Source organism: Melitaea cinxia, chromosome 30 (genome assembly GCF_905220565.1).
Source record: "Melitaea cinxia chromosome 30, ilMelCinx1.1, whole genome shotgun sequence".
NCBI classification, from domain to species: domain Eukaryota; kingdom Metazoa; phylum Arthropoda; class Insecta; order Lepidoptera; family Nymphalidae; genus Melitaea; species Melitaea cinxia.
This window is the reverse complement of record NC_059423.1, coordinates 6,550,955-6,578,889: the sequence shown is the minus strand read 5'-3', so window position 1 is coordinate 6,578,889 and position 27,935 is coordinate 6,550,955. Positions and strand designations below refer to the sequence as shown.

The 27,935-nt window shown below is 39.3% G+C and overlaps 1 protein-coding gene across 1 annotated transcript; it reads left to right on the top strand.

The window, feature by feature from the left end:
- LOC123668233 (43 kDa receptor-associated protein of the synapse homolog) lies at positions 1 to 21,987 on the top strand. The gene is made up of 12 exons (XM_045602007.1): positions 1 to 38; positions 866 to 948; positions 1,680 to 1,837; positions 3,568 to 3,719; positions 4,107 to 4,229; positions 5,742 to 5,925; positions 7,070 to 7,270; positions 11,788 to 11,897; positions 13,477 to 13,657; positions 15,970 to 16,160; positions 19,890 to 20,019; positions 21,686 to 21,987. The coding sequence occupies exons 1-12, from the start codon at positions 1 to 3 to the stop codon at positions 21,779 to 21,781; spliced, it is 1,647 nt and encodes a 548-aa protein (XP_045457963.1). The 3' UTR covers positions 21,782 to 21,987.
- The last annotated feature ends 5,948 nt before the right edge of the window (positions 21,988 to 27,935 follow it).

Genomic DNA, 27,935 nt, shown 5'->3' with positions numbered 1-27,935 from the left:
ATGTCATGGGACTCAATCGAGTCGCGCGACTTCCTCGGGTATGGTTCTCTCTTTCTTATATATACTAATGAGGTAGGACACAACAGGATATATGATAAGGTAGATTATATCTTCTTGTGTTCTGTGGTGCTGTGTGGCTACGGCACCAAAGAATATAGGCACGCCTCTCTTCCCGTGGGTGTCGTAAGAGACGACTAAAGGATAACAAGGATCCACTACCACCTTGGAACTTGAGAAGCCGACCGATGGCGGGATTACCATCTAACCGCTGGCTTTGAAACACACTGGCCGAACACGGGCAGTAGCGTCTTAGGTGCGACAAAGTCAGTCCTGCGGTCACCAACCCGCCTGCCCAGCGTGGTGACTATGGGCAACACACATGAGTTCACGCATTTTTGGCGCGAACTTGTGGAGGCCTATGTCCAGCAGTGGACTGCAATAGGCTGGAATGATGATGATGATGTATTCTGTGGTTATTTTGATGGCTTCCACTTCAATCAATGTCTCAGAATTTGGTCAGAAACAGAATTATCTTCTCACGATATTTTCTAATTTTGAAGACAAACTTGACTGTGAGTTAAAAAAAAAAATCTTATTGAAGTAGTGCACAGCAGGATGTATTCTGCACAAATACTGGAACAGCTGATCTGGGGAAGTACCGCACCCTTACAGAAGATCACAGCTAAATAAAACTGCTTCAAGTATTGTTGTGTTCCTGTTGATGAGTAAGGTGACCAGGTCACCTGGGGTATCACATAGGGGATTGGATCGGCAACGTGCTTGCGATGCTTCTGGTGTTCCAGGCGTCTATAAGCTACGGCAATAAAATACTTATTTTTGGTACATTTTCCATTTTTGTTCCCAGCGGGGTGCCGGCGCACCAACTATCGGCAACGCGACTGCTCAGTTCCCCTGACCCGTCACGACACCATCTTGAAGATCCACCAGGTTTTTATATTAAATATTTGATGATTGATTCCGCCTGTAACATCTCAATGCTGGGCATAGACCTCTTTCTTCACGTAGGCGAAGGGATCTTAATATACCACGCTGCTGTACTGTAGGTTGGTTCATATAGTAACAGTTTTAAAATGGTCCCTGAGGTATCAGTGCAATATCATAATATCAGTGTTTTTAAGGTCTGATGCATATTTTAGGCAATAAAGTGCCATTAGCATTCTTGGCACCTTTATATGCGGACATGATACGCAATTGTCTCTAAATTGCTTCTTAAGTTCTGCATGGTAAATATGTATCATATTGTGAAATTTTGATATATATATTTCTTTAGTACTATTTATTTATTTAACACTTTCTTGCACATTTGAAATTACATAAGGCAAATAATAATATTCTTATTTTAAAAACTAATGACGGTTTTATCAATAACAGTGATCAATCGATCGAATCGAATTACAAACAACGCCCAACAATACTCGTATAAACCTGATTAATTTGATGTTGGGTGAGATAGTTTATCTGCCAGATATGATTTGCTCTACAGGACGAAAAATTAAGGTCTTGGGCCACAATTGTAATTTACTGTAAATTAATTCTAGTGCATTAGGCCGTAATTCATAGCCTAAATAAAATAAATAAATAAAAAATTTTGGTTGGACCTTACAAGGATAATGATGACTCAACTAATTCTATATAAACGTTCGTTTGACAATTTCCAGACGTGTTCCCGTTCTCTGAAGAGTACCCAACGGAAGTGCGGAATGGGGCGATCCGCTGGGGCTCCAGGTTCGGTCCCGCGCACCGCCCACCCGCCGGCGTCCTCGAATGCTTCCGAATCTGCCGTTCTCGCCTTGATCAGTATCTTGCGAGGCGAAAGGTGATTGATACCTATACAGAAAAAACTTATAAACGATTATATCATCCATCCATCATAAATAATAGACAAAAGCCCCCCAAATTTTCATAGATTTCATCACTTCAGCCTGTCGGAGTCCACTGCTGGACATAGACCTCCATAAGTTTGCGCCAAAAATGGCGTGAACTCATGTGTGTTGCCCATACTCACCACGCTGGGCAGGCGGATTGGTGACCGCAGGGCTGGCTTTGTCTCACCGAAGACGCTGCCCGTCTTCGGCCTGTGTATTTCAAAACCAGCAGTTGGATATATTTCATAGCAGTGCCCACGCCTTCATCCGCGTGGAATTTAACAAAAAAGATATTGTTCAGTTCTCAGAGTTATAAAATAAACAAAATTCTAAAATAAATGTAGACTAAGTTACTCTTTATTACATTACTATCTGCCAGTGAAAATCCCGTCAAAATCGGTCCTGCCGTTTCAGAGATTAGTCGGAGCAAACAGACAGTCAGGCAGACAGACAGACAAAAATTGCAAAAAAAATAATTTTGGTATATGTGCCGTGTGCATCCATATGCATTTAGTAAAAAGCGGCTATTTTAATATTACAAACAGACATTTCAATTTTATTTATTTGTATAGATGAACGTATTAGTCCTTAGGAATATTTTAAACAGGAAGATCAGTCTTAAAGAGATACGTAAAACGAAAAATAAACAGAATATGGTTTGTCCCTTTACCTTATTAGCAAAAAAGGAGTTTATTTCTAGTATTTTTGGCTTGTCAACTTAATTACAAATAATATAAAAATGAGTCGCTGAATGTGTTGCTAAGCGCAAAACTCGAGAACGGTTGGACCGATTTCGCTAATTCTTTTTTTAAAATATTCCTTGAAGTACGAGGATGGTTCTTACGGAGAGGAAAATTCTAAAAAAATAAAAAATTAAATTTCCTGAAAAAGTCTAAAAACAACACTTTTCTATACTCCCATACAAAAGATTTGTGATAATACTTAAAAGTCAATTTGAACTTTAATACCATACGATAAAGTTTGTGTTAGGCGATACGAAGTTCGCCGGGTCAGCTAGTTACAAATAAAAGTAGTTAAAATAATATAGTTAATATAGTAAAATAATAATTAGTTCCGTAGAAATATTCTTGTTCTGTTGAGCGAGAGAAGAGAAAGCATAAATTACCGTTTTGCTAAACTTTGAAAAAATGTGATATGAAGATTTTTTCACGTTTCCCATTTAAATATTGATTGACCATAGCAAATGTGGCACTTTCCTTTTCTTTAACTTTTGGTTGTTTTTGTTATATTGTTGAGTATTTCACTTTCTGTTGTTACAGTATGGTAATAAGCATAAAATGGAATTAACTAATAATACAGTAATCCATAATTATATGATAAAGCTAAAGGTTTTATTTATTTGTTTAAACGGGCTAATCTCAGGTTTAATTAAAAAAAATGTACTTATGTATTTCCGAGTTCATACAACCCGAACATGTTTAAAGCGCGAGTGAACAGGCTTCTTCTGGGCGAACTCGCTACATCTTCGACCTCGTCTGTGCTCAAGAGCTAGACTGAGGTCAAGAGTAAGCCCATAACATAATAAAAAAAAAAAAAAAAATTTTATGTAAATTAATCCATTTACCAAGGTAGGCTAGGTATATTATATTCACCTAGGTATATTATATTATACACACCGATGGGCACAGCTAGTTGCTAATAAAATGAATATTCATCGCAGATCGAAAGAGGGGTACGCCTGTACGGGCAGAATGAGCAGCGCCTGGCGGTGAAGGTGTGGCTGTCGGCACTCCGGGGCGTGCGCCATCGCAGTGATAAGTTCGCCCTTCTGGGACACCTCTACCAGGCTTACATGGACTTCGGAAAGTACAGGTACTTATGATGACGGTAAAGATTGGGCCTATAAACATTCCACTGCTGTGCAAAGACCTCTTTCTCCATGTAGGAGAAGGAACAGAGCTTAATCCACGCTTCTCCATTGTAGGCCGGAGGATATACTCCCTAGTATGAATAACAATCGCTATCAAGGATATAAAATAACAACTGGGACCGACAGCTTAACGTGTTCTCAGACATCCAAACCGAAAAGATATTTTGGGGGTGCGTGAGGTACATCGGTGTAAAGGTCCTCATCCAGATCCTCCGACCAGACAGGTGTTGAGTCTGTGCCTTCTTCTAAATAATGTAAACCACTTACTTCGAGTACAATAAAACCAATATATATTTTTTCTTTCTCAAGTATCAAAACGTATCTTACAGAGAATCTCTGGAATTTGCCAATCGACAACTCGGCATATCAGAAGAGCTGGACTCGGCCCCGATGCGCGCTGAAGCGTACCTGAACCTCGCGCGAGCTCACCAGACACTTGGCGGTCTCGACAGGTACCGTACTATACCACAAAACATCTTTGTCCTTTATCACACTTGCATCATACATCTTTCACATTAGATTATTATAATTAAATATACGAGTACATATATTATACACACATAGTCGACTGTTCCTAAGGTAAGCAATTTAATGCTTCTGTTATTGATAGCTGCCAACTGATCTAGTTACTTTTTGCGATAAACATACATACAATATACACCCACATACTACACCAGTACTCTGGACGGGAATCGTACCCCGGAAATTCTTAGTACAAGTTATCACTTGTACTGTACAGTACAGTTGGGACAAACCAATCAAACTCCTAATGTGTTGATTGTACAATGAATTTGTCAACGATTAGGGTAATATGCATCGCATGTAGGAGAAGGATCAGAGCTTAATCTACCACGCCGCTCCAATGCGGATTGGCGGATATATTCCCTATTATGAGTAACGATCGCTATCAAGTGTACATGATACCAGCCGGAACCGACGGCTTAACGTACTCTCCGACACCGCACGGTGGGGAAACCCACAAGGACTGCACAAACACCCAGAAAACGACAAACATCTGTATGGTCAATACAAACGTTTGTCATGTGCGGAGATCGAAACCGGAACCACGAACGCAACAGCCACAAATCAATGCTGTGACCGTTGCGTCTAGATATTTTTTTAAGGTACACACAGGAAATTATTTTAAATATCATGGCCATGTGTTGACATCCGGCTTCAAAGATAATGCCGATACTTACTCGCAAGTTTGTGCGTTGCTCGACTGACTTTAAAATTACCTTGCTTAAGGCTTACTGCACCAATTTTTATTTGTGTATTACGTGGGCCAGGTATCCACGAAGATCTTATAATACCCTCCGTGTTCAATACAATAATTCATTTAGAATGCTGCTGGGGTTGCTTTAGTTCTATGATTCGTCAGGGATGTTCGCGACGGCGCTATTTACCTGTTTCTTTTCTTCTATGCGCAAAAGGTGTGCCTAATGCAAAGACTAAGGGGCAGCACCAACAGCATCTTAAATATGATCTCTAGCAGGTTACTGCATACATGTATGTTAATCATTGCTGCGCCATTTTGAATGGAATGGAGCAATGTTAAATACTAACATGGTATTAAATTTGAAATAGTCAAGTAAATACGCATTGTCAAAGATTACTCCAAAAGTTGTAATCAGATCTCGATGAAATTTAAATGTGACCACATGATAAACATCGGCTTTCGATTAAATTAAAAATCATCAAAATCGGTACACCCAGTAAAAAGTTATGCATATTATCGAGAGTTTCTCTCGATTTCTCTGGGATCTCTTCATCAGATCCTGGTTTCCTTATCATAGTACCACACCGGGGATATCTTCTTTCCAACAAAAAAAGAATTATCAAAATCGGTTCATAAACAATATATATTTATATATACGGTCGAATTGAGTAACCTCCCCTTTTTTTTAAGTCGGTTAAAAAACAAGCAAATAATTCTTTAATCGTATCGTAACTTTTATGTCAAGGGCCTTATCGTACGCTCGCCATGCTCTCTACAACGACTGCGGCGGTGGTTCCACCGCGGGTTGCGTCCACCTCACCGTAGCCGCCGTGAGCTTGGAGCTTGGGGCTTTTTCGAAAGCAATGGACGGCTTTCAAAAAGCTCTGGCTGTGGCTCAAGCTCAGAACGACAACACACTTCTTTTACAGGTATCAATGTTACATCATACCTTGTTTTATAAGATTTTCTTTTAGCAAAATTTACACAAACCAAAGCGTATAAAATAAAGAAACTACTTAAATGTTAAGTGCTAAGCTTATATTATGGTGTATACCAAAACATAAGAAAAATAAAGAAATATAAATAAAATTAAGTGAACATTCAACGTCACTGGGTCCCTTCCATTTAGAAAATGGAAGAGACCCAGTGGAAAAAGGAACAGAGGAAGACCTAAAGATCGATGGGTCGATGAAATTAAAAACATAGCCGGTAAAGATTAAATGACGAAGGCGGCCAATCGAAAAATATGGAAACAGTTGGAGGAGACCTATATCCAGAGAGGAGCCATGCCCTAAACACACCTTTTTGTCTTTTTTTGTTATTTTTTACTTGAACCCAATGTAATGTGCATGGAAATAAAAAAGGCTTTATTATTATTATTATTATTATTAAACATTCAACGGCGTAACTGACAACTCATATACCTGACAAGCAATAGCCAGTTCTCTGATCACGAACTATAATTGTTGATTTTGATGCTAATTCAGTCTATAACATCCACTGCTCGGTATAGGACACGTTCTCGGTACATGAGAAAGGTAAATCCACCTCACCGCTCCACTATAAATTGTCGGATATTCCCTACTATAAATAATGATCGCTATCGGGTGTTTATTATTTGGGGGTGACGAACGGGGTGTGAAGTCCCTCATCCACCATTGGAAAGGGAGGATCCTCCGACCAGACGAGAGTTGTGCCTGGTAGGCTACTGGCCCCGACGGTTGTTGCCGGGTTCTTGTATATATACTCAATCCCTCTGATGTCTTTGATAGCGTGATGTAGGATACTTCAGTTTTCTCTAGGTTTATAAGTCGCGAGTTAGATGTCGCTACAATTATAACAACCTCGAGCTTTACGTGCTCTTCATGTCAAAATGGTGAGAAATATAAGGACAGACATCCAAACCAATAGGAAATATTTAGATAATTACAAATATCAGTTCCGAACGGGAATTGAACCCGCAACTGCCAGCGCAACAGACAAATACACAGATTTGTATAACGACGTTAGCGCAACGGTGGATCCGTTGCGCTAACGTCGTTATACAAATATACACTAATATATTGCTTTTAGGTATACGTCGGTCTGTCAGAGCTATGGCGTCGCCTCCGGGACACAGAACGCGCGGTCGCGTGCGCGGCTCGCGCGTGCGACCTCGGCCGCGGTCCGCGCTCAACTGACCTCAACACACGCCATCACCGCACGGCTCTCTTGCAAATGGCGGCTGCTTTACGTGCCAGAGGAGAATTAGGGGATGCCCATGATTACTGTAATGTACGTTAAAATATATTTTATTTTGCTGGAACTAGCTACTATATATTATCTAGAAGCCCTGAGATGCGTGCTAGCTTAAAAAAGATGTGTTATAGGGCACAAAATATAAGTTTTGTTTTGTTCTTTTTTTATTTCTAAGCTAACTATTTGATTGAGTTTGTGAATGTGTGTGGCTTGGTGCAGTTCAATGGTATTCCCAATCGCATCAATCGGTACCTAGATCTCATTTTATCCTCAATTGAATGTTCCACGTGTGAGGCTGAACTATTGTGTTCACCGGACTCCCATCATCCTTTTTTTTTTTTTTTTTTAATATATAGACTAGCGCTTGACCGCGATCTCACCTGATGGTAAGTGAAGATGCAGCCTAAGATAGTGCGCGCTTGCCTAGAAGATGCCTATTCACTCTTGATTTGAAAATACCCAAGTTGTAATTATTTGGAAAAACGGAAGCCGGAAGGGCATTCCAGATTTTTGCGGTGCGTATTAAGAAAGAGGAAGCAAAACGCTTAGTGCGAGATCGTGGAATTTCAACCACGTAGCGGTGCACACTCAAGCGATGCCTAGCGGTTCGGTGGTAGAATGGTGATGGTGGAACCAAATTGTGCAGCTCTTGGGCACACTCTCCGAAGTATATTCTGTAAAATACAGACAGACAGGCAACCTTGCGCCGATGTTCAAGACTTTGTAGTCTAGAGTTAACCAGTGGTTCGTCACCGATGAGTCTTCTGGCGCGTCGATCCACAGACTCCAAAGCAGCAAGCTGGTACTTGGCAGAGCCATCCCATAAGTGACTGCAGTACTCCATACTCGATCGAACTTGAGCTTGGTACAGAGTGAGAAGCTGTTCCGGTGTGAAGTACTGCCTGACTTTATTGAGGATACCAAGTTTCTTACCGGCGATTTTTGCCTTGGATTCTATGCATTGTCTGAAGTTCATATTAGACGAAATATTTATGCCTAAAAGATCAATATTGTTGGTGATCGGTACAGATACACCCCGGAAAGTCGGAGCTAAAGGAAATGGACTCCGTTTAGCGGTGAAAAGACACGCTTGCGTTTTGAGAGCATTAAATTTGACTAGGTTGGCGTCACCCCAATCGGATACCTCTTTTAAAGCCAAATTCATGCGTTCAACCAGAGCCTCTCTATGCTCAAGAGTTTCAGCCTCGCTAGCTCGGGGACTGGACATGTATCTCTCCGTAACAGTGCTGTCGTCCGCGTATCCAAAGATACCGGGCTTGAGGAGGTCATTAATGTGAAGCAAGAAGAGGGTTGCAGAGAGAACTGATCCCTGAGGGACACCGGCATTAACCGCCTTCAAATCAGACGAGGAGCCATCCAAGACCACCCGAAATGATCGCTCACTCAGGAAATCTGATATCCAGCCACACAGGCTAGGGGGTATTCCGTAAGTCGAAAGCTTACTCAATAGGCTCTCGTGCCAGACCCGGTCAAATGCCTTCGAGATATCAAGTGAGACGGCTAGCGCCTCTCCGATCTTATCCAAGGCTTCGCCCCAGATGTGCGAGGCATACACTAAAAGATCCCCCGTGGACCTGTTACGGCGGAAACCGTATTGCTGGTCCGACAGGAGGTCATTCAATTCGAGGTGTGCAAGGAGCTTATCGTTCAGTATAATCCTGCTCTTGTTACAGTTACCACTATGCCTTCGGCTTCCAAAACTCTTGATCGTAAGCGGTGCAAGCGTTATAATTATAATAAATGTAAGTTTGATGAGTTAAACAGAGATATCGAGCGGACTGACTGGCAGGCGGCAGCAAATACTTAGTTCTTCAGATATTGATGTCGATGTCCAACAATTTTATAAGGAACTGATAAGATTGATAGGAAAAAGTACTCCGATGACTGATGTTCATTCTTCGGCATTCCCAGTTTGGTTTAGTCGTGGCTTAAAGCGATGTTTAAAAGAAAAACGCAAATTTCACAAATTATATAAAAAGTTTAAGAACCCTCGAGATTATGATACATTTGCCATGCTGCGTGCGAGGAGTAAGAAGTTAATGGTGTCTTGTTATAGAAAATATTTGCAGACGATTGAGGAGTCCCTGTGTTGCAATATAAAGTCATTTTGGAGCTATGTTCAAGATAAAAAATGTAGCAATAGCAATATCCCCAGCACCATGAATTATATAGGTTATGAAGCATCTAGCAGAAAAGAAATATGCGATTTATTTGCGAAATACTTTAGTTCTGGTTACTCTAATAACTCGGCCAATTGCGCTCAACATTCAGACTTTCTAAACTATCCGGAACCTAATGATTTCATTAATTTTTTGGCCGTAAATGAACTTCAAATCAAGCTTAAAATTAAAAATATTGATGAACACAAGGGATCGGGACCGGATGGTATCCCTCCTGTTGTATACAAGCGTTGTATTAAAACAATATGTGTTCCTTTATGTGTTCTTTTCAATAAATCCTTAAAGTCTGGTACGTTTCCTACACTGTGAAAAACAGCTCATATTGTCCCTTTTTTAAATCAGGTGACAAATCATGTTGCGAAAATTATCGTCCTATAAGTATTTTGTCTTGCTGTGCCAAATTGTTTGAGTCAATTGTTTATGATGTGCTGTATAATCATTTTAAATCTTCTTTATCTCCTAATCAGCATGGTTTCGTAAAGGGTAGATCGACTACGAGTAATCTGTTGGAGTATAAGAGTTACTTGTGTAAAGTATTTACTAAGTGTGGGCAAGTTGACTCAATCTACACTGATTTCTCTAAAGCTTTTGATCGAGTCAATCATTCCATTTTAACACATAAGTTGGCACGATATGGTGTTCATGGTAATCTTTTAAGATGGGTGGAATCTTATTTAAGCAGAAGAACTCAGTTGGTTGCTCTAAAAGGTGAACTTTCATCTGTCTTTACGGTACCATCCGGCGTTCCTCAAGGGTCACATTTAGGCTCATTGTTTTTTAATATTTTTGTGAATGACCTTACGGTGTGCTTAAAAAGTCCCTGTCTTTTGTATGCCGATGATTTAAAAATTTATCAGACCATTACTTGCATCAGCGATGCTAAGAAGCTCCAAGAAGATTTAGATACCATAGCAAGATGGTGCGAAGTGAATGAGATGGACCTTAATGTTAACAAATGCTTTGTTGTTTCTTTTACAAAAAAGAAATTCCCTATTAATTTTAATTATTCCATAAAAAATTACAATTTATCCCGTAAAACTGAAATCAAAGACTTAGGTGTTATTTTTGACAAAGAATTAAGTTTTCGTACGCATTTTGACTTTATTAACCAAAAAGCTTCAAGTTTACTTGAATTCATTCTAAGAGTGGCTAAACCTTTTAAAAAGGCATCATCTTATTTAGCTTTGTATCATGCTCTCGTAAGAAGCATATTAGAGTACAACACTGTGATCTGGTCACCAAATTACTCCGTTCATGTTAATCGTATAGAAGGAATACAAAAGCGTTTTCTTAAATCGGTCTGCTTTCGTCTCGACCTGCACCGTGAGCTCCACACATACGAAGAAACAATGAAAAAGTTCCAAATGATATCTCTAGCCTGTCGTCGTAAATATTTAGATCTTATGACACTTTACAAAATAATTAATTACTTCATTGACTCACCATACTTGCTGTCTCAACTTAACTTTAACATAAACTACCGTATTAGAAGGCCTAAGGTGTTCTCTCTTGACATTTATCGTAATAACACCTCTTATTATAATCCTTTATCTCGTATGTGTCGCCAGTACAACCAGCTTGTCAGTACGTGTATCGATATAGACATCTATCACTGTTCTCTCGCTTCTTTCAAAACCAAAATTTTAATAAATATACCTTGTCTTAAGTTTATCTTATCTTAGTTTTTAAGTTTAAATTTATATATGTATTATATCGCATTCCATCCACTTCTGTTCTGCTTAATGTATTATGTTACTGTATGTCGTACACATTAAGGGTTTCAACCTAGATATTATGTTATGTATGAACTATTTCTGTATCTTTTAATGGCTGTAACCTGTTCTGTACGTAAATAAATAAATAAATAAATTTCAAAGCTGGCAAATCAGTGTACGGTTCTACTTGATGGTAAGCGGATATCGTAGCTTATGGAGCAATACAAGGAACGCTGCAAATGCGTTGCCGACCCTATCCCCGACCTTTCCTAAGCCTTCTAACTTAAGCATCACAGGAACATAACACTATTTGTGAGTGGTGTTTTTTAGCTGTTGTCTTCTGTAAAGTTGAGATACTTCTCCAAAATATTGAGCAAGACTTTTTATGCTGTACCCTCCTTAATAACTAACATATTATGATGATATACGACCAAATATGAATAATCAACCACTCACGGTATTTATGTATTATTAACGGTATATACTCACGGTGCTATCCTCTCCTTTGTACCTACAAATCTGTCTCATTTAGCCGCCCTTTATACCTAATGATACTTTGTTAAAATCTGTCCTTCCTTGCTCTATGTTATTTCAGTGTTTGGTGTACAACAAAGTTTATTATTATTTTTCATTTCAGGAAGCTCTCCGCCTCGCAGCGGTCGCCGGCGACCAGGGCTGCTACGCTCGCGCCATGAGGATAGCTGGTGACGTCTACCGACGGAAATGTGATTATGGAAAGGCGCTAAGGTATTCCTTCGTTAAGATCCTTAGCTCTGCAATCGCTCTCAATTTTCCATGCGTTAAATTTACTCGAAAGAAGTGGATAAATATATTTATATCGATCGGAGAGATAAGAAAAATAAAACCAAAAATTATACATTTGATAAATTAAAATTTTATTAGTCTTATATAAAAGTTATTATAGTTAAAGGTAACCAACCACATATAGATTCTGCAGAGAAGAATCGGCAAGAAACTCCGTAATTATTTTTTGTCGTTATTATTAATTTTTAAGAATCGAGATAACCCGTATTATCATATTCACCTGATGAACATTAGGGTTTTGTTTTTTATCTTTTTTAAAATTTATTTTGTACTCGATGATGTAAGAAAGAATCGTAACAAAAATTGTTTATTCCGTAAGAAACAACGCCACTCGCATATTCTCTAAGTGACCAACGTTGGCCCATAGACCTAATTTAGTGGAAAAATATTAACATGTAGCTACTTACCACATCGAACTATTATTACTTAAATAAATATTACCATTTTTTATTTAAATATATTCGATCGACACCTTCTGAGAAGACTTTTATTACGACACTACAATAGTTCCTAAAAAGATATTGCGTCCGAATATCATGAAATGCTAGTCTTTTGACCTAAAATGACATAAGATGTGAACTAATTTCTTATAATCAAGAAATCCAACAATTTCTAGCTTTTACCAAAATAATATCCACTTAAATTTAATTTTAACAGTGTCAACTTATATCATCAGTGGCCTTAGTCCGTCTATTGCAGAAGATTTAGACAGTGTCAGACAGACACTGTGTCGCCTAGGACACTCTTCAGGAAAACGCAGAGTCGCCTAAGCTCTGCGCCACCCTCTCGACCTCATTGGTTAGGCCCACAGGAACGAAGAGTCGATACGTGTGGAGCCAGTTCGGCTGCAGGAGTCTTTCATGTTTAGAGCTATGCCACGAATGCTTGACGGAGACCCCATTCCGAGTTTCAAATGAAGTTTTCCTTATCCAGGACCCTGATGATTTTGAGCAAGGTTTATCTCTTGGTCGCCTTTTACGACCCGCACGGGAAGAAAGGGGGTGGTGCTATTCTACTCAGCCGACACACAGGCATTTATATATGTCGGAGTAGCTTAACCCTGGCTGAGGACACGTCAGAGTTCACCCAGTTTTAAAACAACATAACAAGCTTTCGAATAAAAAAAGAATCATCAAAATCTGCACACACAGTACAAAACAAACATTATAAACACACAAATAAAACAAACTGTGAACCTATAGTTATGTTAGGCCAAAGCATGAGCACAATAGATAAATACTTGATCAGCAGAATAAAAGAACTCGCATAGTTTCACGTTTTAGAATCGTTTGTCATGAGAAAGTCTTTTTAGAATCATCTTCGTGTCCATTTTGTAATTTGAAATGATTGTAATGAAATAGTTTTAACGTTGAATTATTTGTAAAAAAATTGTAAAAGCTCTTTCGCTCTCCCCTATTATTTTCTACCTCCTCGCTTCTATTTTTATTATTAAAATAATTTCAAGATAAACAAATATAAGACCACTAAATATCATCTACAGGCATTATGAAGTGGCCATGGGTGCCGGACAATCTTTGGGCGATCGCTTGGCACAAATGGAAGCTATGGACGGAGCGGCAAGATGCTTAGAAGCTCTGAGACTTCAGGGAAGAATTTGCAACTGTCGCCCATTGGAGTTCAATACTAGATTACTCGAGGTGGCTACTTCTGTTGGTTCTAAGGTAAGATATATAGGGTTGTTGTACAGTATTTTAGAAATATTATTTAGGTAGGGAACAGCAGAAAATATCCTCCACAAAATCTCGAGCAGTCTTACTGAAGATCACAGCTAAATAATATTTTTCTCGGGTAATGTTGTGTTCCTGTGGTAAGTAAGGTAGAGAACTCTTGGGGGGGGGGGGGGGGTTGGGGGTAGTGTCAGCAACATGCTAGCGATACTTCTGGTATTACAGCGTCTATAGGCCACGGTAACTACTTACCATCAGGTGAGCCGTACGCTTGTTTGCCGACCTAGTATGAAAACGATTGTCTAAGCTCATTTAGTTATTTATTTACGATTCCTATTATGAAAAAAAATTTAACATCACTTATAATTATGACACTATAAAATTTATAACTTTTTTATTATTTTACTAAATTGCATTATCTTTACCCTGATCTATGTTCTCCGGTCTAATTTCGTTATTAGTTGCGGTGATTAACACTAAACTTCGTATACTTATCACATGATATATCTATCAGATGCTAGATCTACCCTTTTCAAATTTGGAGCCAACTCTTCTAGTCTTCGTTCTCCTATCTCTAGTTTCGTCACTTATTATTGTAATTATTATATAGGCATTTTTCTGTAAATTGGACAACTTTAAACCCATTTTTATCTCGACATGCAGTCCCCTGGTTTTTTTTTTTCGTGAGATATTTTTTATTTATCATTGGGCAAACTTAAAAAGCATACGAAGCACTAGGTAGACATGAAGATTATTGTATTAAATATGATTGAGTCGGTTTTAAATAAGAGCCAGGGGACTGTGCGCTAAAGTGACGAAAAAAATAATTAATTAATTAAAATTATTCCTTGTTTTGTGTTTACCATTTAATTGTAAAATAATTTCCTTTGATATTCTCTTTAAACAGTACATTAGATTTTAAATGTTATAACTACGAAAAATTTTTTATGTCATTTGAGCTTGTGATTGTTGAAAGTTCACGAGGAGACTTGTTTGTAGCCTTTTAGGTAGGTACTCAAAATCATGTTTTAATATTGTTTGTTTAACAATCCCGCCAAAATGCCACGTTATGTCATCTAAGAGCGCGTGACGTCATTTGGAGAAAAATAAAATATGTAGTGTCATGGGACACCAGGTATGAACGAAGTTCCTTCGGATAGTATAGAAGCACCACAATTTGAAAAAAAAAAATTTAATTTTATATATATTTTCTAGTTCTTAATTTTTTTAATTGTGTTGATTGGTTTTTAATTAAGTACATAAAAGTATTCAGAAATTTAGTATTTTAGAAAATAACAAATACCGTAAAATAAAATAAATCAAATAAAATAAAATAATAATAATAATTCAAACTATTAAGTGAAATAAAAAAACACATGTCTATATTTATTTTTGTCGACAGTATAAAATTATATTTTAATGTTCACACGGGGATTAACGCGAACAAAATTTTTTAAGGTAAAATATCCGTGGTCCGTGGTCCGTGGCAGTCTGCCTGCGACCACGGCTGGTGTAACCTGGCCGAAACGTCAGGCCTCAAGGTAATATATTTTACCTTAAAAAAATTTGTTCGCGTTAATCCCCGTGTGAACATTAAAATATAATAATGCAACGCGAAAGTTTAAAAGTTGTTATAGTATAAAATTACATAAATATTTAAAAAAAAAAGTTTACTAGTAATATTTTAGTTTTACAAACGTCATATTATACAGTCGTGTGACTTATATTACGTCACTTCCGTTATATATTTTTCTTACGGTTTTAGTATCACATTTTTTTCAAGTTGGTCGCCCAGCCAATTGTCAAGCCTGCCGTGCCGTAAGGAACTTCGTTCCAATAACAATGGGCACGTTCCACACGGCCGCTAAAATTGGCGTTCCACTAACGTAAAAAACACCGCGGGCGTTGTGGCTGAATTTTATAAGTGGAACGCCTATTTTGGCGCTATTAAGTGTCAGGAGTCAGCTGTGTGCTCGCATGTGAAAACATGATGTGGGCGTTGCAGACGATGAGTGGAACGCGGCCAATACTTAATTCTACAAATGACGTCACGTACTATAGTTAGTATTTCACTACAGATTATAAATATTGTTATAACACATTATATTTCTTAATTTAAAAATATTTAAATGAATTATATTAAATTATTATTCGATAAATAATGGTAAAACAGTATTTTTATTTTATCTAAGTACATTATAGATTTTAATCTGATTTCAGTCCGATCTCCCATTGGTTTCTTCTAATCTTCGTTCTGCGCTCTCTATTTTGGGACTCTACCTACAAATATCATATGTTACGATCAGATGCTAGTCCGGCGCGTTCGCCTGCGCCTGGCGGACATCTACACGGCGCTGGGCGACAACAACGCGGCGGCGCGGCAACGTCGCGCGGCCTCCGCCTGGCGCGCGCCCGCCTGCGCGCGCTGCAGGCTGCCGCTAGCGGAGCAGGCCGAGCCGCTCGCCTCGCTGCCCTGCGCGCACATCGTGCACCACGCGTGAGTCACGTCTCTACGTCCACTGTACCACTGTACCGTCCACACGACGACTGCAGGCTGCCGCTAGCGGAGCAGGCCGAGCCGCTCGCCTCGCTGCCCTGCGCGCACATCGTGCACCACGCGTGAGTCACGTCTCTACGTCCACTGTACCACTGTACCGTCCACACGACGACTGCAGGCTGCCGCTAGCGGAGCAGGCCGAGCCGCTCGCCTCGCTGCCCTGCGCGCACATCGTGCACCACGCGTGAGTCACGTCTCTACGTCCACTGTACCACTGTACCGTCCACACGACGACTGCAGGCTGCCGCTAGCGGAGCAGGCCGAGCCGCTCGCCTCGCTGCCCTGCGCGCACATCGTGCACCACGCGTGAGTCACGTCTCTACGTCCACTGTACCACTGTACCGTCCACACGACGACTGCAGGCTGCCGCTAGCGGAGCAGGCCGAGCCGCTCGCCTCGCTGCCCTGCGCGCACATCGTGCACCACGCGTGAGTCACGTCTCTACGTCCACTGTACCACTGTACCGTCCACACGACGACTGCAGGCTGCCGCTAGCGGAGCAGGCCGAGCCGCTCGCCTCGCTGCCCTGCGCGCACATCGTGCACCACGCGTGAGTCACGTCTCTACGTCCACTGTACCACTGTACCGTCCACACGACGACTGCAGGCTGCCGCTAGCGGAGCAGGCCGAGCCGCTCGCCTCGCTGCCCTGCGCGCACATCGTGCACCACGCGTGAGTCACGTCTCTACGTCCACTGTACCACTGTACCGTCCACACGACGACTGCAGGCTGCCGCTAGCGGAGCAGGCCGAGCCGCTCGCCTCGCTGCCCTGCGCGCACATCGTGCACCACGCGTGAGTCACGTCTCTACGTCCACTGTACCACTGTACCGTCCACACGACGACTGCAGGCTGCCGCTAGCGGAGCAGGCCGAGCCGCTCGCCTCGCTGCCCTGCGCGCACATCGTGCACCACGCGTGAGTCACGTCTCTACGTCCACTGTACCACTGTACCGTCCACACGACGACTGCAGGCTGCCGCTAGCGGAGCAGGCCGAGCCGCTCGCCTCGCTGCCCTGCGCGCACATCGTGCACCACGCGTGAGTCACGTCTCTACGTCCACTGTACCACTGTACCGTCCACACGACGACTGCAGGCTGCCGCTAGCGGAGCAGGCCGAGCCGCTCGCCTCGCTGCCCTGCGCGCACATCGTGCACCACGCGTGAGTCACGTCTCTACGTCCACTGTACCACTGTACCGTCCACACGACGACTGCAGGCTGCCGCTAGCGGAGCAGGCCGAGCCGCTCGCCTCGCTGCCCTGCGCGCACATCGTGCACCACGCGTGAGTCACGTCTCTACGTCCACTGTACCACTGTACCGTCCACACGACGACTGCAGGCTGCCGCTAGCGGAGCAGGCCGAGCCGCTCGCCTCGCTGCCCTGCGCGCACATCGTGCACCACGCGTGAGTCACGTCTCTACGTCCACTGTACCACTGTACCGTCCACACGACGACTGCAGGCTGCCGCTAGCGGAGCAGGCCGAGCCGCTCGCCTCGCTGCCCTGCGCGCACATCGTGCACCACGCGTGAGTCACGTTTCTACGTCCACTGTACCACTGTACCGTCCACACGACGACTGCAGGCTGCCGCTAGCGGAGCAGGCCGAGCCGCTCGCCTCGCTGCCCTGCGCGCACATCGTGCACCACGCGTGAGTCACGTCTCTACGTCCACTGTACCACTGTACCGTCCACACGACGACTGCAGGCTGCCGCTAGCGGAGCAGGCCGAGCCGCTCGCCTCGCTGCCCTGCGCGCACATCGTGCACCACGCGTGAGTCACGTCTCTACGTCCACTGTACCACTGTACCGTCCACACGACGACTGCAGGCTGCCGCTAGCGGAGCAGGCCGAGCCGCTCGCCTCGCTGCCCTGCGCGCACATCGTGCACCACGCGTGAGTCACGTCTCTACGTCCACTGTACCACTGTACCGTCCACACGACGACTGCAGGCTGCCGCTAGCGGAGCAGGCCGAGCCGCTCGCCTCGCTGCCCTGCGCGCACATCGTGCACCACGCGTGAGTCACGTCTCTACGTCCACTGTACCACTGTACCGTCCACACGACGACTGCAGGCTGCCGCTAGCGGAGCAGGCCGAGCCGCTCGCCTCGCTGCCCTGCGCGCACATCGTGCACCACGCGTGAGTCACGTCTCTACGTCCACTGTACCACTGTACCGTCCACACGACGACTGCAGGCTGCCGCTAGCGGAGCAGGCCGAGCCGCTCGCCTCGCTGCCCTGCGCGCACATCGTGCACCACGCGTGAGTCACGTCTCTACGTCCACTGTACCACTGTACCGTCCACACGACGACTGCAGGCTGCCGCTAGCGGAGCAGGCCGAGCCGCTCGCCTCGCTGCCCTGCGCGCACATCGTGCACCACGCGTGAGTCACGTCTCTACGTCCACTGTACCACTGTACCGTCCACACGACGACTGCAGGCTGCCGCTAGCGGAGCAGGCCGAGCCGCTCGCCTCGCTGCCCTGCGCGCACATCGTGCACCACGCGTGAGTCACGTCTCTACGTCCACTGTACCACTGTACCGTCCACACGACGACTGCAGGCTGCCGCTAGCGGAGCAGGCCGAGCCGCTCGCCTCGCTGCCCTGCGCGCACATCGTGCACCACGCGTGAGTCACGTCTCTACGTCCACTGTACCACTGTACCGTCCACACGACGACTGCAGGCTGCCGCTAGCGGAGCAGGCCGAGCCGCTCGCCTCGCTGCCCTGCGCGCACATCGTGCACCACGCGTGAGTCACGTCTCTACGTCCACTGTACCACTGTACCGTCCACACGACGACTGCAGGCTGCCGCTAGCGGAGCAGGCCGAGCCGCTCGCCTCGCTGCCCTGCGCGCACATCGTGCACCACGCGTGAGTCACGTCTCTACGTCCACTGTACCACTGTACCGTCCACACGACGACTGCAGGCTGCCGCTAGCGGAGCAGGCCGAGCCGCTCGCCTCGCTGCCCTGCGCGCACATCGTGCACCGTGCGTGAGCCACTATATGGTTAATTATCCCAGCTTACAGCTATATGATTAATTATCCAAGTTTACATCAGGCCTTATCTGAATTAACTGCAGGAACTCAGTATCCTGCAAAAATCTGAAGCAGCTCGCCTAGAAAAGTAACTAAAACCTTACAGAAGCTAAGCTAAGCGAATAATACTGCTGTCAATAGGAGTTGCAGGCGTCTTCGGTAACAGCTTAGGTACCATCAAGTAGGCCGTACGCTTAATAGCAAATAAATGTATTTATTAATATGTACGATTTTATTTTTGCGTTACCCACACATTAGGATATTCAAAAATGTATTTATATTCGTGTCACCTCGCAACTTCTTACTGGTTGTGCCGATTTTGATGATTTTCTTTTAGCCGAAAGCTGTTGCTTATCAAGTGGTTTAATTTAAATTTGAACGAAATCTGACGACTAATTTTTGATTCATCCCTAATAATGCGTATTTAGTTGACTATGCTTTCGTCCACCTACGTTGTACTATATATACTTCATAACTTTTTACTGGGTGTAGCGATTTTGATGATTTTTTCCTCTAATCGCTATAGCTCGTGCTTGTCGTATTTGTATTGTCGTATTGTATTTTCGGTTTTTGAGTAATCTCTAAAAATGCGTATGAAGTGGTTTTTATGAGAACAATCATAATATATTTCCAGCTGCATGCCGGAGTCGTGGTCGCGCCGCTCGACCCGCAGCGCGGGCGCGGAGTGCGCGGAGTGCGCGTCCCCCCGCGCGCCGCACGCCCCGCCGCCCGCCCCGCCCGCGCCGCGCAGCCTGCCCTCACAGGTCGTAAGTACACAGTGGGAATATTTTACATAAGGCCTGATTAGCGATTAAACAATAATTTAGCTATTAATAATTTACATATCTTGCAGCACCAAAATTAAAACCTTGTCAAAATTCTTGTACATGCGCGGTATAGTCTTTCTAGGCCATTCCTTTATAATGAGTTAATGAGAAATTAAATGTCAGTATAAAAATCTATCGAGAGATAGAGCTAATGTCGAATATATTAATAGCTGATACAGCAAACGTTGTTTTGCCACATATGTTATTAACACTCTGAACCCCCCCCCCCCTATAATTTAGAGATATGAAAAATGATGAAGATGTTGGCTGATTCTCTGACCGATATACACACAAAATTTTATAAAAATCGGTCCAGCTGTTTGGGTGGAGTATGGTAACTAACATTGAGACACGAGAATTTTATTATAAATTTAATAAATTAAATAGTAATCAATACATATAATAAAAATGTAACGGGTCGCTGTCTGTACATTTAAGGTATATGAGAAAAAATATTAATGGGATCTTTATCAACGCAAGTAGCACCCAAAACAATGATTGTCAGAATTTTTGTCTCTTTTTCTGTGTGCTTGTGCTCGCTAATCTCAGAAATGGCTAATCTAACTTTGATGTAGTTTTTACAAATATATTGTAGCAATCTTAGCTTAACATTTAGTATTTGTTTCATGTCAATCAATTCAAAAATGAAAAAGTTATGCCAATTTAAAGAATCGCGTTGAACATGTAAAGTCACTATTCCACGCAGACAAAGACGCGAGCACAGATAGTAGTTAATAAATGTGTAATACAAATAAATATAATTTATATAAATAAATAATAAATGCTAAGTAGCCTACGCCTGTTCCAACTGTTGCCGTTAAAGCTATCTATCACGGTATCCAACAGATAAAAGTTTGGGATGTACGTTTCTATTTCACCAACGAATTCCAATTTATGGGATATAAGTTTTAGAACTTTCACGGACTTTTTAACATACTTACCGCACATATAAAAATTTGGGATGTACTTTTCTATTTCACCAACAAATTCCAATTTATGGGATATAAGTTTCAAAACTTTCATGGACTTTTTAACATACTTACCGCAAATCTACTGTGTGATTACGGCAGTAAAGAATATAGCCACCTCTTTTCTTCCCGTGGGTGTTGTAAGAGACCGATGGCGCGATAACCATACAGCTGCTGATTTGGAAATTCAAAGGCCGAAGACGGGCGGTGCGACAAAGCCAGCCCTGCGGTCAACAAACCCGCCTGCCCAGCGTAGTGACTATGGGCGACACACATGACTTCACGCCATTTTTGGCGCAAACTTGTGGAGGCCTATGTCCAGCAGTGGACTGTGATAGGCTGAAGTAAGTGAGCGACCGCAAATGTCATTTCGACACTCCCTCTCAAGCCCATAGTTAGCCGTCTGCAATCTCGCCGAAATATAGGGAATTTCAAAATGAAAAATATTTTTTATGCAGGATTTGAAGTTCAATTCGTCAATTTTCACAATTAAATTCTATTTTATTTTGTTTAATTAATCATAGTTGAAAGAATATAAACAAAACAAGATTACAAAAAAAATCAATCGCCGTAAATCACCTTTTAAGTGTTAATAGCGACATTGGAAATTTAAGAACATTACATTTTCATTTCAGGATTTCCCTTTCGGCACGCCTCCAACTCTTCGCGAATCAGATCTTAACTCTGTCCTCTCCGACCACAGCAGTCAACAAGCTACGTCCAGTGTTTAGTTAATTTTAAACTCTATCCTTTTAATTATAAAGTAGTTTTTGTTTTAAATCTTCATTGTTTACTAAATTTTTATATTATCGGATGCGACTTAGGCACCGTCGGGCAAAAAAGTGATGTATCACCCTAAGGTTGAATGCCGCTTGCAGATTCATAGGTGATAAAGATTAGTTTCGCTTGCAGATCGAACTGACAACTTCTATTGCCGACTTTATCTGATTATTGATCTGATAATAATGACGTATGAATACTTATTAATTAGGTTTACGTCATTATTATATGTCTCTTTCAGTAATATCTTTTAATAACGAACCTTGTTGTAATTTTCGATGACCAGGAAACTAAATAAAAAAAAAATAAAAAAAAAACCGACCGTACGCCATAATCATTACTGTATTGACAATTGTATTTGTAAACAGGGATGTGAGCAAATCGATTTTTAATAATTTATTATTTAAATATGAAAATAATTAATTATGTATTAATCGATTTATTGATACTACATGTCACGTTCCTAGTTGTAAGCAGTAAAACGTGGGACTACCCCAGAACAATACACTTAGATGCCTATTACAATGGTTGGCAATAAAGTTAATCACTATTATTATTTAAACTTTGTTGTTATTGAAGGTAATGCCACAGTTTTTATCCTTCCGGTACTCTTACGTCACAAGAGGTTATTTTTGTTCTTTTTACAAGAGTTTCTCCATACCTCTACACAAGGGCAGCCCTAGGTCATGTAACGGACGATATGACGATTCCGCGCGTTTTCGTCTGACATTTTTCCTTTAATAAAATCATATACGCAAAAAAAGTAGAGTTATCAAGAAAAAACACGTATTGGCCATATTAAGGCCTATGAACAGTTCCGGGACAATAATCTAGGTTTTTCTAACTTTCTGATTTAATAATCACCTGTAACAATAATATTAATAACAGGAATTGCAGTCAATAAATAATAATTTATTTTAAAAAAGTATTCCTCCATAAACGATAAAATTAATAATTTAATATTATTTTATATTTTGGATAAATTCCAAAATTACGCGTTACCTCATTTAATTTAAAAAGTATACTTACAAGATTATATATACATTATTTATGTTTGCATATTTTATATTCTTTTTCATATTATTTTCTTTCATTATTAATATTAAAAATACTATCATAAAAAATATTTATGAAAAAAAAAAATTAAAAGGGCGGGAAAACGAGTGACGTTTCAACTTTTTAAATGTCATATTGTTGTGATTTATGTTTTAAGAATGGTGATATACGTTTTTAAGTGAAAAAAAAAACGATGAAACATATTGTACATATATTAAAAAAGGAAGGAAATTTTCATATCTGTCATTCAAATTGTGTATACCTATACCGGGTAGCCGTATTAGAATCTTTGTTACGATTATTATTAATACTAACTAAATACAGGATAATTTTACTTAATTCTCAATTGCATCGATTGACTCAATAAATGTTATAAATGAACTTAAATAAGCTATCATGGTACACATAGTTATGTCAAAGACATATTTATGCCACAAGTAAATGGGTCGTCCATTAATCTCGCCATATTTTTTAGTAACTTTTAACCCTTTACCCTTCCGGTTTTTAGCCTAAATACCCAAAAATCACGTGTGTTTTTGGCACAGAGTATGTTGAAATTTTTAGAATAACAGATACGTGTAATCTGATTAAATTTTGTAAAATAAAGCATCGTAATAAAAATGTCCAGGCAGACATTAAGGTTGCAGGGCGTTTGTTGGTGTTTTTTTTTTGTTTATAAATCGCGCGTTCAACGAAAAATAAATAAACGTGATAGGTACCTTATTAATCATTACACCCCCTGCCTTCCTTGTACACACCTTCACCCCCTCCCCATTTCGAGGCTCTCGTGGTTAATGGCCGACCCCAAAGACATCTAAAACTCTCAAAATTATTTAGTTTTCAAAATTTATATCAGTTCTTATAGAACTGCACTCTGTCTTATACTAAATTTATATCAGTTCTTCTAGAACTGTGTGGTTGTACAGTCTGAGCACAAATTCATATCTAAAAAAAAAAAAACAGTTGATTATTCATTTTAAAGAGGCAGTTCTCAATTCGATTGTATCCCTTTTTTTACGTGTGACCTCATGATCTTTAATGGGTGTAACGATTTTAATGATTCGTTTTTTGTTCAAAAGCGTAAGTAGTCATGTGGTCCCATTAAATATTGAGCGAGGTCTGACGAATAGTTTCAGATCTCTAATAATGCCTATTAAATTTCATTTTATTATTTCTCGATATAACTTGCAGTTTCTTTTTTTTTTTTTTTTTTTTTTTGATAAGAAACTATTATTACGTCTTGTGGTTGATAAGAAACATTAAAATTTTACAAAAATACTGATCCCTTACAACCAGTGGATGGGCTCATTCTTTCAGTTATTAAAGTTAATATATAACAAAATTGTATATTATACATAAGATGGTTGTTATACATAATGAAAAACATCATTGCTAATTTTAAGAAATTTTAATACGCTTGTATCGTGATAAGTATTTGTTGCAAAGTGTTTCCTTTGTAGTTGTACATATATATATTTAGATTTTCGGTACATAAGCAGAGAATTAAAAATTTAACTATCGAAAATCAAATATATAATCCTATTAACATAAAGTTTGAAATATATATATTATACGTATGTATTTTATTTATATAACTAAATTGAAAACACTTGTTTAATAATTATATACCTAAGTAAGTAAATGAAACCACAAACTGCCAAATCAAATTGTGGTCAATTAAGGTCTTGAAAATTACGAAAATTTAAAAATACAACTAATAGTTACGAGCACTGGTTTAGAAATCACTTAGGAAAAATTAAAAATGAATTAAAAAAACACATAATATATACCTGTAATAACCAAACACAGCCTTTAGACGTTATGTTATTCAAAATTATGTATTAGAATAAAGTGTTGTACTCAAAATTATATGTTCTATTAATATATTATTATATATTCATTTAAAATGAGTGTTTTTTGAAATATCTTAGCAGATTGAGAGATACTTTAGAAGAATTCGAAATGACACAATTCGTTGCCAAATTAAGCTGTGCTAAATTTCAAAATTCATTCAAGACATTATAATTTAATTTTACTGTTTTTTTATTAAAAATAATTAAAATATGATTGATTGTAAATTTGAAAATTATAAAATCGCGTTGTTTATAAATGTACCCTTACAGTAAATAAAAATTGTGCCAAAAGATTTGATTTCTGGGTGCGGCTAAACTTATGTGTGTGTGTGTGCGTGTGTGTATGCGAGTGTGTATGTGCGTCCTTAAAAAACTTTTTCAGAACATTTTTTCATTCTGTTCTTTTGTACAGATTGTTATTTTCAGCTATGATAATTGAAATAAGTTTTTAAACTTGTTTCTACGGGAATTACCGCGATTGTCATTTTGAAACTCCCGATAATTCGTTGACATTGGAGACGACACGGTCGCGGGTGACCACGGTCTGCTACACAGGTCTTGCAACAACAGTAGTGGGGGGTACGTCGGCGTAATGGCGCTTTTCTGTTCATTTTACGGCCGCCAGAGGCATGACAATAGATAGGTGTACTGTGAAACGAAGACAGAATAGCATTCTGTCTTTTTTTCTATCACACGTAGCGGCATTTATGTTTCAAAATATAACCAACTACTTTGAAACGTCACTCAACCAGCGTGCGCAATGCGCACTGCACTAGCGGCTTTGACGCGAACGAAAAGTTATCGTACTAATCTCTCAACATTGAAAGTGGGTTCCGTTGCAAGAACTTTATATAAAACCGCGCGGGTGAATTAAAATGACAATCGCAGTAAGCAGAACTACCGTAGAATGGAAAGTGATGTTAATTGTTATAGAATAAGGAATATGCTATTCGCCCGATATCCAAAATCTTTTTAGGTATAGATTGCATTTCCTGAAAATATAATTTTCAATTTTATAATCTATGTAAAAGTAAATAATAAGTTACCAATTTGACTTATGTGTGCACTTAAAGTTTTACACGTTAATTTTATATTTAAAATTTTAAATTATTATTTTATATTATATGTATATTATAAATTAAATATACAATGTTGTTAGTACGAAAATCTATATGATAATTTATCGAATATAAATTATAATAAAAAAAGCAATTTAAAAAGCATAGTGATAATATTAAGGACATAGATAGCAAACAATATTGAATTTGATTTATTCTTGTAAAAATATAAGTATACACTAATTACAAAAAAATCTTCTATTATGCTGTCTCAAATGGTATTTCCTAAAACTTCTTAAAATACGAAATTTTAACTTACAAAAATATTTTTAACATTTTGGATAAAAAACAAAAGCTTACTTCATCACTTCAGCACATCAAAGTCCACTGCTGCACATTGGCCTCCCTAAGTTTGCACCAAAGATAGCACGAATTCACGTGCTAAGTTTTTATTTATTTAAAAACTTACTTAACTCCAAAAAAAACCAGCGATACACAGCTCCGACACGCGTCTTAAGTTTGCTCCTTAGAACGATTACTGTAATATTTAAAAATAATTATTTTTTTTGCGAGATATAAATAAATATCTTATTTCTTTCTTGCAAAAAAACCTTGCTCAGTCACTCTCAAGGCAGGATACTGTTTCACACGAAACTCTCAATATTTTTTCATATCATGGTTCTTACGTTTTTTATTAAGGAATAAACTCCAATAACTACAAAATTTAGATGTAATATAACTTTATGTCATGTTTTTACTTTCAAAGCAATGTGGTGAAACATTGATTCTTGCTATTCTGCAGTAATATCTACAGCAACATGAGACACTTGATTCTACACTTGACATATACAGTGTCTTCAGAAATTGTAGCAGAATAGGCAGATCTTATTTGACATGTCAGTACAAATAAATCTTTGTCTACAAATTTCTTTAGGAATCTGCAGAAAGTACTATGTACATCGTTAAAAAGTCATGATGCTTGATGACGAAAATATCAAACTTGAATTTTTTTTTACCAGTTAGTTCAAGAGACCATCTTTCTTTCGTATGAAAGAAGATTTTTTTGACCAGAAATAAGATATTTAGAATCTGTAATAGTCCAGGACTGGGCAGAAAATTTGGGCTCGAAACTGGATATGTTATGCCATATTATTACTTAACTAACTAAAGATTTTAAAATAAGATTCTTATTCAATATAAATTATAAATAATCATTATCATCAGTCTTCAAAAAGACTATCAAAATTATAAGCGGAAAAAAATCCGAAAAATCCTCGACCGATTTCAAGTGCAAAATTAAAAAAAAATCCTCTAATAAATTCAATTACAACAGAAAAGATGTTTTTGGAAATACCTTTAAAGTTAAAAAAAATATCTTATATTTAAATTTAAGTTTATGTAATTTATTTTATAGTCTATACTTATTTTAAAAAGAAAATTATTTTAAGTTAAATAATACTTAGAATTTAGAATAATTAATAAATATTTTATCTGAATAAATATAAAAAATATATTTAAAAAAATATATTTCTTTCAAATAAATTTTAGATTAGATATAAAATCATTATAAAAATCATTGTTTTTTTTCTGTTCAAAAATTCTTTTTGTGTGTTACTATTATGGATCAAATATATATTAATATAAGTAAAATCAAATTTATACATAGTCATATCTAAAAAACCCTATTTTTTGTGTAACTATACTTGTGTGTAAATTCTACATCTATTTACCATTATATTGCTTCTATTTAATGTATTAATTTCCTAGTGTCTTCTAGGTGTGATTTAATATAAATGTGTGTCTTCATTTTACTTTGTTTGGTACTGTTTATCAAAATTCGAAAATCTATGTAACTTGTCACTGAAATAGTTGTAGAATGCACTTAATACTTTAAAAAATCATTTTAAATCTTCATAAAAGTATGTGATCCCTATTTCCGAAAATGTTCCTATTGATTTGTTAACTAAGCTATAATTAAAAATGTTATTTTTATCAAAGATTTAAACATTAAAACAATGAATTGTCGAATTACTTAAAAATATTGAAATAAATAAAGAAATCTAATTCAATTCCATTTAAAGACAATCTTACACTGTTACATAAGACATGTAGTTGTGAAATTGGCGTTGTGTTTATCT

Excerpts from the sequence above, each read along its gene's own strand:
- LOC123668233 (XM_045602007.1), top strand. The coding sequence starts at position 1 with ATGTCATGGGACTCAATCGAGTCGCGCGACTTCCTCGG. Across the intron at positions 4,230-5,741 it reads ACACTTGGCGGTCTCGACAG|GGCCTTATCGTACGCTCGCC; the intron begins GTACCGTACTAT and ends TTTTATGTCAAG. Across the intron at positions 5,926-7,069 it reads ACAACACACTTCTTTTACAG|GTATACGTCGGTCTGTCAGA; the intron begins GTATCAATGTTA and ends TATTGCTTTTAG.